A 12,386-nucleotide genomic window follows, 5' to 3' on the forward strand; every position below is an offset into this window, starting at 1 on the left:
ACTCAGGAGTGAAAAAGCTAAATATCACTAGTTTGTCAAGTGGGCTTTTTATCCCAAGTTGAATGAGCAGTAACGATGATATTACTGCTTACCGTCCCAACATAAACCAGGATATGAGTCTCTGGGGCTGTGACTTTGTCATGTTACAAAGGTTATATCCTTATAACTGCCAGTCGGTGAGCATGCAGAGATTATAAAAAAAATCCCTATTAGTGACAGCACACAAAGCGGTAAGAGGAAAACAACTGAATTTCAAATCAAATTAGCTTTATTGAACATTGAATTTTACAAAAATATTTTTTTCTGTAAAATTAACATTTAAAACTGTTTAAACAGGGCCAGCGGAGTCACAATTCATCTTTATGTTTTTTTTTTTTTTTTACAAAGAGTTCTATGTATTACATCACTTTTGCTGCAACCGTTCATAAACTGTAAAAAGAAGTTTCTGCTGTTATTCCCATGTTTTTATTCTTATTTATGTGGTTTTGCAGGTGAGAAATAGTCTGGGACTGCAATGTTAAAGGCATGGTAGGTAATCCTGTTCAGAAACACATTTTGTAATACTGGGTGAAATGGTCCGTCTATCCTGAGAGAAATCTACACAAGATGTATTTAGAAAAAGGGACGAAAATAATCAGACCTCTGTGGCAGCTGCAGGACTGAGAAAAAGCTGACCAATCCGAGATCAGCGGGACGGTCGCCTACAAAAAACCAATCAGATGCCTCTGCTTTCTGCCTACACCCCCCTCTGCCGGCTCCCTGCTCCATGTGCGCATGCGGTTCCACCGGCTTTGGATGAAGCACTGACGGAATGGGGAGGGGGGGGTGGAGCTTAGAGGAGGGGACACTTTCGAATCTTGCTAGCTCTCTTGCTAGCTCTCTAGGATTACCTACCATAGCTTTAAGTATCTGATGTGCAGTGAATTTCTTTTTAGCAACATGTACCATTTATCAAACGCGATATAATATTTACAGTATGTTGCCGCTTTCTGTTGTAATAATGCAGCACTAATCCGAATTAACAAACACCAAAACTTCACAGCAGTTTAAAAAAACCTACCCACACCCACTTCACACAGAAAACACGCTTCCATATACATTCAGCTCGAAGCAGAATTCTTTAGTCTCCAGTTCTGCTCTAAGTGCTTTCATCAGGAACCAACTTCCCAAGAAAAAACAAGCTAAATAAATAACAAGAGACGAAATAAGGAAACCCTGACAGTTCCTTAAAGATTCTCTGATATTGAGGATTTTCTCTTTTCTTCTTTTTTCACATAGAGAAAAATTACAGTTCATGTTAAGTAAATGTTTTAAAAGAAACTCTCATTTGCTATTTGTAGGCCGTTGTCAAGTCGTGGTCAGTTTTGGCGGGTTAAATAACGTTTAAATAATTTATAATTTGATGGCCAAAAATCCAAATATCAGGTGTATATTACTGTATAAATTTGTGATTTAAATTAGCTAAAGGTTCCTGTTGATGATGTCAGAGTTTAGCTGAAAGATGTGTTTGATTGTTGTCATGAAGCATAAAATCCTATAATTTGTCATTTGAGTCCACACTTCTATTTCTCCCTCCGTTATCCGCACTGTGTCTCTTCTGGAGTTATAAATCGTCATGAGGGGTTCTGGGATTGCGTTTGTTCAGCCAAGCCTGCAACAGAGGAAGGTTCGTGTCCATCCAGCGGATGTTATCCTCAATAGTCTCATAGGTCTGCTGGATGCACCTCATCTTTGAGCCCGCCTCCTCAGTCAAGGAGTCAAAGAAGCCTCGTACCTGAGCACAGGAATGCAGATTAATATTTGAGATAAGAGCCAGAAATAAACATTAACTTCTCAATAAGAAAAAATAAATAAACATTAAGATAGGAAAATAAAGGAAAATGACCAGGACTGCTGTATTGATTAATTATAAAATGTGGTGTGATCTTCAGAAACAGTTTTAGACTAACAAATGACTTTATGGAACACACAGAGTTGGAGTAAAGACTGGTCAAAGTATGTGAACCTCTGCTGGTGTCTTCTCCAAAAACTACTAGACGCCAGATGTACCGATTAAGGAAATGAGTTTGGAGTTGTGGTTCGTGGAATTGCCTCAAAATACGGTCGAATCCAAAGATCCAAAGTTTAAATAACTGGCTTTCTTTTGGTTTACCCCAGGGTAATAGCAAAACTGGAATCAGAAATTGTTCATGCGTCTAATGTAAGAAAAATATTAATTCTTTATTATTCAAATAGTGTAATGCCAACATAGAAGCCTATGGCATGAAATTTAGGATAGAGTAGAATAGAATAGAATAGAAAGCCTTTTGACTTGCATACAATGAAATGAGTGCTGCTCCGTTTGGCGCCACATATATACAAAAGAAAAACAGCAATAAAATAAGAAGTTGAATAAAAGTATCAAACATAATAAGGCCAGTAAAAGTATATACATAATTGCAAAAAGAGGAAAATTCCTGTTTTGGAACGGCCAAGTTAAGCCCAGCTGAGATGCTGTGGCACTACATGAAGAGGGCTTTATAATCAAGATGTCTCAGGAAAACTGATGAACTGAACAGTTCTGAGGTTACAGCTGTGACAGGTTCTACAAGTTATCAAATTCAAGTGTAACTTACTTTTCCAGCCTGCACCGAGTCAGTTTCTCAGTGTGGTCAAAAAAGGTGCGACTATTTCAAAGAGCAAACTGATAAATCCCTGCAGATATACTGAGAGAATGTTTTTTTCAGGTAGTTTCCTTAGTGGACAATTAACAGTAAAGAAGGTTGAGTTGAGTGAGACACACTTTGAAAGTAGCTCCAGCAAAGTTTGAATGTTTTCATATTCTAGTGCAAACTGTTCTGAACCCTAAAGCAAAATGATGTCATTAAGTTAACCATCCAAATTCTCATATGAGAGTGAAAGAATCCCAAACAGCCTCACATACCTCATGAAGCATTTCCCTGGTAGAGTACTGGTTGGTCACTCCAGTCACCAAGTGTGAGATGGTGCTGGAGCCAAGGTCAAATCTGTCCCATCAAAGCAAACACATAATGTTATTTTCCTGCTTTTGAATGAACCTTTCAAGTTGACTGGCTGGCAAAACACGAGTCAGCAAAAATACAGAATCTGTTCATCACTTGCATAGTCATAGGACTTATTGTTGCTGAGGATAAGGTCTAATCAGGCCCTGGAGAAATAAATGCATGTGCGATGAGTTGACTGACTTCTTTATCATGGTGTGCCAGTTGGCTCGGAGGAAGTCCCAGGCCAGTTTGTAGCCATGGGGGTTCTTGCTGACAGAGACAATCACATCAGGGAGGTCCTGAGTCTTCATCACCTCACCAAGAAGGCTTTGCTCCATCATCCTGCAGGCAGAATACAAAAATTGAGCACAGAGGGGGAACAGGGCACTGATGTGTCCCCGTTTCCATAATCTACCGCTCACCACTTGAGCTTGTCCTGCAGTGGACTGACAGCCATGGCAACCTTCAAGCGGCTCTTGACAGACATCTGCAGAGAACTGCGGTACTTCTCAAACAGGAAGTCCCACCCCTCAGGTGTACGAGCGCCAATCACAAACACAGCCATTGTGACATCCACAGGGAGGCTGAAAACAGCGACAGGTTTCAGCTCAGAGGACACAGTTTGAAAATGTTTAACATTTACACACAGTAAATACTGAAAGAGGAGCACTGTTTTTGGTTGGGCTGTGACCCCTGACCTCATGGTGCCGTCAGAATCCTTCCACTGGTTGAAGAGCTTGGTGGCTTTGGTCAGACAGGGGGCGTAGTTCCTGACGCAGGAGAACAGCAGCAGGTAACTTCTCAACACTCGCTCAGACACTGAACCAGAGTCGGTCCACTCCTGCCGATCAAACAGGCCCCGAAACAGATCCACGATGTAGCCCTGAGGAACACAAGTGTCACTGTAAAAGATTCCGGAAGAAATAACAGACAATACAAAAATAAAACATGAAATGGTTGTTTCATATCTGATTGATGTTTAGATGCAAGTTAAAAAAAAAGAAGAAAAGAAGTAAGTAATCAAATGATCTGCACTATCATGAAATGCACAAATGTGACACTTATTAATCAAAATATGATGTCAGCTGAGCTTATTCCGTTTTATAACATTCAAATGTTTCTGGTTTTTTTTGGGTTTTTTTTAAGATCAAATGAAATGCCATGAATTCTGCCTCACTTTCATCTGATTCTCCAGCGCAGCCATGTCTCTCTTCTCCATCAGCTTGTAGAGGGGTACAAGCTCGCTGAAGCCCTGAGTCACAGCCATAATCTGGGTCTCTTTGGACAGGTACAGAGACAGCTCCAGGGCGGTGTCCAGCCTCACCTTTCCTACACTGCAACACACAGGACAACCTTCAAGTCAGCACAGCACCTTCAAATTCACATCCTTATTCAAGGAGACTCATGACTGACTGATTTGAAAACTAACAGCCCGTTGCAGAACCAAACCACCAAAACTAAGCAAACAACAAATTTTCACAAAGTGTATATTGAATGAAAGGTACTTTATTTTAACTTAACTGATTAAATTGCTTCACATCCAAGTATTGTGTAATAAAGAAGAAGCAGTAAATTCAAGCGATGCGGCAGGAAACTGACCTGACCAGCTGGAAGACGTTGTGGATGAGGCTGGCTCGATCGTTGCCGCTCAAAGCGGTGTGGTTGTGTTGCAAAAGCCGGATTATGGAGTTCCACCCGTCGCCCACATAGTGGACCATGTAGTAACCGCTCATTTTCACATTGAACTTCACCCAGTCCGCCTCCTCTGGCAGGTACAAGACATCTGAAAGACGATGAATATCGACAAGCTTAAAAGTGATGGCAGCTTTGTGATCTTAGGTCTTCCAATAGCAGATGTGAATACAGCGGCCTCGTCTCGGAGCAAAATACTCACCAGTCTTTGTTTTGAGCAGGAAACGGTGGATGGTGTTAGAGGTGCTGGTCATGTAGGTCAGTGGGATCTGCCACAGAAAGCTGTCAACACACATGTTGACAGAGACGATTAGAGAAATAAGTAAAGTATCTAATTATCATATAATAACAAAATGGAGGTATGGCTACATAGAGTTACTGCTGTGTGTGCAGAATCTGAAAAGGCTCATCTTTGTCAAGGTCTGGTGATAATAGTCTATAAAGAATAGTTTTAAAATATGCATTAAATGCAGGATGGGAAGCTTCTGAAATAACTAATACTTCATACTTTTCCTGCCATAGCACATCCAATCTTACTTACCCTTCAGTGAGGGAGGGATCATCTGACCTCAGGTAACGCTCCTGACTGAGTCTGACCTCCCGACCTCTGACCTCTACAGTGACAAGCGGGAAGCCCTCCTGCAGGGTCCACGAGTCCATGATGGCCCTGACATCCAGCTCATCACCTGAGTACCACTTCTGTGAAACACCAGCCGCATCACACATTTAGGTACACTGCACTATTTTACATGTGAACCTGCAAGTCTTTTTTTTTCTATTTTCACATTAGAATACGATAGAAATTTAAGGAAACACTGAAGAAGTGTAAACTTGCATAAGAAATAGTTTCGAAAAAAAAAAAAAAACTCACAGAGGCTCCGGACTGGAGTTTACGTTTAGAGCAGAATTCAACGTGTTTCATTCGACCTTCGTCCAAATCATCAGAGCTGCAGATCTGGTGGGCAGAAGCAGAGAATTTTGACCAGATATACAGAATATATGGTACTTCCTTCCTCACTGACTGAAGGTGAGGAGCAGTGAGAAGCAGGTGAGAGGCTGTAAGGGCACTTCAGCTGCATACGCACGGAATGTGCAGCCCCCTGCAGGGTGGTGTTAAAGGGATACAAGGTAGTTTAGCGGCAGTATAGCGATCTCTATTGGTCAACCTGAAATTCTACACTGTCGTAAAAATGCCCACCTTTGTATTATACACATCCACTAACTAAACATCGTGGCGAATGCTGCCGTTGTGTTATTTAGTCAGTGCAGTTAAATCATCTGATTCACAAGTGTAGACTGCCCACGTAAGATACTATAATCAGAGATTTTCTGAAGAGAGAACTCAAAATAATATGCTATAATACTGTTGCTGGAGGAAGTGGCCGGGGACAGCTCGTCTGGGTTTCTCTGCTCAGGCTGCTGCCCCCGCGACCCGATCCCCGGACAAGCGGAAGATAATGGATGTATGGATGGACTGTTGCTGATCTTGAATGGGATTCTTCCCTCATCATGGTGTATTCGTGGAGTGATTCCTTTGTATTAGCAGACGCTTACAAAAGTTACATCTTAGACAGATGCGCGCAAGCACTACCAACATACACGCCGCAATAAACGCAGACTAGCTCTACACTATTCCGATTACAATCATAATCCGAACAAATGAATCCATTTTCAAGTGTAGATAACAATTCTTGTTCGGATCAAAACGCTATTTTTATTCTAATCAGGTCAGTCCGTGTATTTCTGAAGCTAGGCTACGTCTCGAACTCAGGAGGAATTAGAGCACCATCATCACCTGTCTCTTTACGATCTAAAACCCAGATCACTATGGTAGATGAACAAGATCACGCTTGGAGAAATTTCACAAAGATGGGAAGTGCCAACATCGAACGTTTCATATTCAGTCTGTGAAAGGCAGAATATGAAACGCTTGGTGTTGGCTCTTCAACGCAAGCGAACACATAGCCTACAACTACAGCTAGCATACAGTACCTAGCTAAGTGCCGTAAACACAAACGACTCCTCTCGCGCATCACGACACTTCAGAAGCGGGTCGCTCCTGCCGAAGTTACATATGGGATTTTCAGCATACAGACCCCTGTTGGGAGCGAGACAGGCTTCATTTGCTTACCATTGACTTGTTTAACCTTTGTTAAACTCCTTTTAATGGGCTGCAGTGCCACTAAACGCACTATAGAAGAACTACGTACCAGCAGAGCAGAGCTGATGTGTTTTCTGTGCCACTCCTCCGTCGGCTGAGACACGAGGGGCTGAGTTTGAATGTTGGGTTTGCAAACGGTAAGAACAGATTTTAGCAAATATCACAAGATGACTGGGCTCGCTCATCTCTGTGTGGCCCCTGTGATGGACCCTGAACAGGATTAAGTGTGTGCAGAAAATGGATGGGTGGATGGATAAGATGAATGAGAGGACAGGTGCAACTTCTTTCCTGAGACTACTCGACCAACCACTGCAGCCAGCTCCCATGTAAAATAAGAACTGTCCCTTTCTAAAGGTTCAAAGTACCTGGAGAGAGTTCCTGAAAGTGAAATGCAGCTTTAATGGACTTGTATTAATGCATAAGCAGCGTTTTGTTTTAGCTCTAACCTGAATAACTTGTGTTAATCTCTAATTAAAACCAGACAACCAGCATTGTGGTGCAGCCTTCATAAACATCACTCACATCAGTTAGGCTCTCCCACAGGTGGCTGTTCACGGTGTTTTGGTAGCTGTAGCGCTTCAGGTATCTGATGATGCCAATCTCAAAGGCCTCAGGAGTGAGGAAGTCCCGCAGCATATTCAGAATACATGCTCCCTAAAAAATATAAACCAAAGCAGACTTAACGAAAATTAACCCACACTCACAAGTCCTTTTGTGCGCAGAGTACTCAAATATATTAATGCATCATTCAAGCGCATCCACATTCAAAGCTGGGCCCTCTGGCAGAATGAGCCTGACCTTGTCGTATGACACATCATCAAACATCTCCTGGATCTGTGTGGGGTTTTCCACAGGTGTGGAGACGGGGTGGGAGGAGCTGAGGGAGTCTACTTCCATGGCCTCAAAACATTTACCCAAGAAGAAGTCATCCTGAGATAAAGACAGTTACAATGTGACTCTCTGTAGTCTTGTCCAATAAATGCACTTTATACTTAAAGAGCAAGAATATGTTTCTTGTTTTTTAAGAAAGTCAGTTCTGAATTCAACCCCATGATAAAGAAACAGTAAGATAGCATGCATAAAAAAGAAAAAGACTAAGATCTGTGGACTCAGCTCTCACCACGTGCAGTTCTGGGTAGGTGATGTCGAGGGAAATGAACTCCATGAACTTGGCGAAGCCTTCGTTGAGCCACAAGTCATTCCACCACTCCATCGTCACCAGGTTCCCAAACCACTGGACAGGTAGCAAACATGCAAAAACTGTATTTCACTTAATCTACATTCGCAAACCAAATGGAACAACATCTGGAACTTGTGTCCATGCCGACCCTCAGTTTGTCTTTACTGAATGCAACTTGTGCTACTTTTCACAGAATGGCGAATGTGTTAGCTCAAATGTTACTGTAACAGGCCAGCTACCTGGTGCGCGAGCTCATGGGCGATGACCTTGGTGATGCCCAGTTTGTCTGAGGCAGAGGACTTGCTGGGGTCAAAGAGGAGGCCAGTCTCTCTGTAGGTAGTTAGCCCCCAGTTCTCCATCGCACCGGACTGGAAGTCAGGGATAGCGGCCAGGTCTGCAGGGAGCAACATCTAAATATGTTAGATTTGTGTCATCTGAGAGCAATCTGCAATCTATGCTAGCATATTTCAATTATTTTCTCTTTTGTTTTACACAGACACAAGACACAAGTGCAGTCTCGGTCTGCTTGGTCAAAGACTTGTGACCAAGACTTTCTTGTGATCTCTCATTCATTTGCCAAGACATACATTTCAAATTATTTACATAGGGGGATGTTTATTTATACTTATTCTAGCCCATGGTATACACTAAGTATTTCCTTAAACTTAAAATGTGTCAGTTGACTCGATCAGTCAGTAATTTAGAGGTAGAAAATGCCTTTCTACTAAATAAATATTGCCTCTGTTGCAGTTCTGCTTCCCATATCAGAATATATTCACTGACCCTGTTTGGGAAGTGGGTAGGGAATATCAAAGTAATCATCATAGAAGTCCAACAGCTTGACTGCAGCTTCCAGAGCATAGGCTGTCTGGTCAATCTTCTCTGGGACAGCATAGACGGAAATCTGATGGGGAGTACAGCAAAGAACGATGAAGAAACAGGCTAAGTTTGATCAAATAATACGAGCTGTTTGAGGGCAACTTAAAACACTTTGCGGGTTATTCTAGAGTATCTGACCTAGAGAGTGAAACCAACGGCTCAGCCAGTGCCTGTTGTGTGTCTTACCTTGACACCATGCCGCGTGGTCTTGCTCACAGACAGGAAGTCAGACACGATGTAGGCCACCAGATAAGTGCTCATTTTTACAGTCATGTCGAAGTGATCCTCAAGCAAACCATCCGGCAGCTCCACTGTTTTAGCCTGAGACGCGTAAACAACAGGAAAGTAATGGAGAGAAGAAACATTAGGGCAGTAGATTCCCTACCAACATTACATTCTGGTGCTTTTATACCTTTTTAATTTTGAAAAAAATGTATTGTGTGAATTTTACGTCTTCTAATTTGACAGCCTGATTAAGGGAATGAGGCACCTTTGAGGAGTCATACATGTGTTTACACATACAGTACCTTGGGCATGTTGGAAATGGCAATGTGGCGTGGCTCTCTTATCATCCGTATCGTGAAGTTGGCTTTAAAAGCAGGCTCATCGAAACAGGGGAAGGCTCCACGAGCAAAAGTCGCCTCAAACTGCGTAGATGCCATGACCCTGAGTGAAGTAAAACAGCTGTATTTAGGATTTGTGTAACTTACACAGTGTTATTTCAGTTATTTTTCCTGAATGAATTAGTTTTGTCTGCCATGTTGTATTTGCCAGAGACGGAAAAAAAAGGGTTTCTCTGCTCAAGCTGCTGCCCCCGCGACCCGATCCCCGGAGAAGCGGAAGATGATGAATGGATGGATGGATGAAAAAAAAGAAAGAAAAAAAATGTAATCAGAAAAAGAAGCTTAGTGGTCTTACCGGACCTCCCCAGTACTGGTGCGGTAGCTGCTCTTGTAGAAACCATGGTAGCTGTCGGACAAGTTGGCAGCAAACTCCAGCTGGACCTCATACTTCCTGCCTTTGGTCAGCACTGAGTCTGAGAGCAGGGCGAGCTGATGGAAAGGAGGATACTCCAGCACTTTCAAGGGCCTAACGCCTTCAGGCGCCAGCAGCACCGCGTTGGATATGTGCATTTGCTTGGCATGGAGAATCACGGTTCTGGTGTCTTCGTGCACATCAAGTTCTATGCGAACAACACCAGTGAAGTCGAGAGTGGTGAGGTTGGGGTGAATAGTAAGGTCATAGTGGAAGGGGGAGACGGTTTTGGGAAGTCTCATGCGGTCCCAGGGGAACAGCTGGCCATTGGTGGCGATGGGGTGCCCTTTAGTTTGATCTTGATTTGGTATCTGAGCTCCAGATGATGGAGGAAATGGCACAAAGAGCACCAACAGGAGAGGTAGCATGATGGCACCGACAGCAGGACACTCTCACCTGCAATATTAGTAACATAGCACCACATTTCACATTAGCATCACCTATTTTTATTTTATATTGTTTTCAAACATATTTAAATAGTTCATTAAACGAATGCTGGGCAAACACGTTGAAAGACAAACGCCGAGGAGCTGGAAATGCAACACTTTCGATTTCACACATATTTCCATTCATTTATGGACATAAATCTCTATAGAAGAACCCCTATGCCGCCCTAAATGAAGAGTCATATATTCTGTTGCCCAACAATCCAAATATCAGTCAGTTATGTCGACAATACATCAAAATTTCAACGTTACCGTCTCGTTCTTTGTACGCAGTTCCGAATACTGCAAGACTGAAAGTGAAACAGAAGAAAGAGGAGGAACTGCATGCCGGGAAAAGCAGAGAAAACCTCTGGCAGGATTAAGCGTCAGCAATTAGTGTATCACCAACATCTGTGCGGCACGACTAGTAAAAGCTTTGATTTCAAAGCTCCTTTTCATGTCTGCAGCTCATACACACAGTTCAGGAGCTGTAAGTCATGACAACTTCCGACACAGTTTTAACCACATAAAGCGCTCGCGACAGTTCTAACCAAAGTATCGTTACTGCATTACTCAGTCGACACAAACAAAAAAAGGTACCGAAGCAGGTACGACGATTCATTTAAAAGTGACACTGACGGAAAGAAACAGGAAGTCCCGTGTCGTGACAATAACATATTTGACCAGCAGATGGCGACATAGCGCCGAGGAACGTGAATATGTGCCGAAATATTTGGTCATTTTGTGTTGGACAGCATCTCGCAGAACTCAGCAACATTCTCGGAATGCAATCAGGAAGAAAGGAAATAGACAAAAAAAGAAGTGCAACGATTTACAAAATTAAACAAGAAAACGGGGAAGCCACGCAAACAAAAGAGAAAATGCAATGTTAGACACATGCAACATAAAAACTGTTGGAGAGAAAATGGATGGATGGTTTATGTGTTATTTCTTATTTGTTTTCGGTCAGTTCTCTTTTCTCTTCCAAATGGTTTCATCCTTGTCCACTCCTTTCAGTCTTGCCTCTTATTTACCTGTTCCTCACCTTTTTTAAATTCTGCTGCTTACACCACTGCCCTCTTTGCACACACCTGCTTGCATTTACTTACTCAGTAGTTGTACTTCCTAGTTTTGTTCCCATTGGCCTGATAGTCATTTTTATTGATTTGTGTATTTTCTTCTGATCCAGTCATGTTTCTGCTTTGATGTGTTTTACATTTTTTACATTCACTTTGCAGCACTTTTGGCCTTGTTTTGGTTAAGAAAGTGCATTTTTTCCTCATCCATCCTCCCGCCTGACAGCCTGCATTTTTGATTGATACATCTCCATCCACCATCCTTTTCTTTTGTGTGTGTGTGTGTGTGTGTGTGTGTGTGTGTGTGTGCACGGATGTAGGATGATTTTTCACCCTTGGGAGTTGTGTTTTGTGATACGCTTGTGTCTGGATATTGTTTTTTTAAATGATCTTTTATTATGTTCTCTAAACGTCAATGGTATTTTGGAAATGTTTTCTTGATGTAAAGGACTAAATTAGGTTACCTTCATGTTTGTAAGTGTGCTTGAATGAATGTTGTATCTCCTTAGAAAAAAACATTTGTAACTCAGCATGTCTACACGTTGTAATAGAATGTAATAAAAAGGTCTTTGTCATGTCAAAGTTGTCCCCTCTCAGTGATAACAGCTCAAACTGCCAAGGGAACACCTTCTTCAGCTTCCAGTTTGAGTGTCTTTTCAGTCACAGTTCTTTGTTTGTCAGTGAGAATACACAAAAGCTCCTTGGCAGAATTTCACGACACACAACGAAGAGGTGGAACATGGTTAAAGGAAGAAAAGGAACATCCAAATCACTCATATTAAGATTTTAAAATAGGGCATTTGCTGTGGTAGACAATGTATCTTCTGAGTGGCCTCCTAGTCGTTCAAACTAATTAGCTTTGATCAAATATATCAAGTCTTTCACTGTTTAGTTAACCTAAATTCCAAATTCCAAACTTGCTTTAGAAACTGCTGA

The 12,386-nt window shown here is 42.1% G+C and overlaps 1 protein-coding gene across 1 annotated transcript; it reads right to left on the bottom strand.

Moving 5' to 3' along the window:
- Positions 1-250: 250 nt before the first annotated feature.
- erap1b (endoplasmic reticulum aminopeptidase 1b) lies at positions 251-11,000 on the bottom strand. The gene is made up of 19 exons (XM_075467496.1): positions 10,648-11,000; positions 9,833-10,345; positions 9,442-9,580; positions 9,101-9,235; positions 8,819-8,939; positions 8,275-8,429; positions 7,976-8,089; positions 7,654-7,785; positions 7,378-7,509; positions 5,566-5,649; positions 5,236-5,393; positions 4,897-4,976; positions 4,602-4,785; positions 4,180-4,336; positions 3,701-3,885; positions 3,425-3,586; positions 3,204-3,344; positions 2,924-3,005; positions 251-1,774 (listed from the first exon to the last, which is right to left on the bottom strand). The coding sequence occupies exons 2-19, from the start codon at positions 10,315-10,317 to the stop codon at positions 1,604-1,606; spliced, it is 2,817 nt and encodes a 938-aa protein (XP_075323611.1). The 5' UTR covers positions 10,318-10,345; positions 10,648-11,000; the 3' UTR covers positions 251-1,603.
- Positions 11,001-12,386: the final 1,386 nt, after the last annotated feature.

Source organism: Odontesthes bonariensis, chromosome 6, assembly GCF_027942865.1.
Source record: "Odontesthes bonariensis isolate fOdoBon6 chromosome 6, fOdoBon6.hap1, whole genome shotgun sequence".
Lineage (NCBI taxonomy): Eukaryota > Metazoa > Chordata > Actinopteri > Atheriniformes > Atherinopsidae > Odontesthes > Odontesthes bonariensis.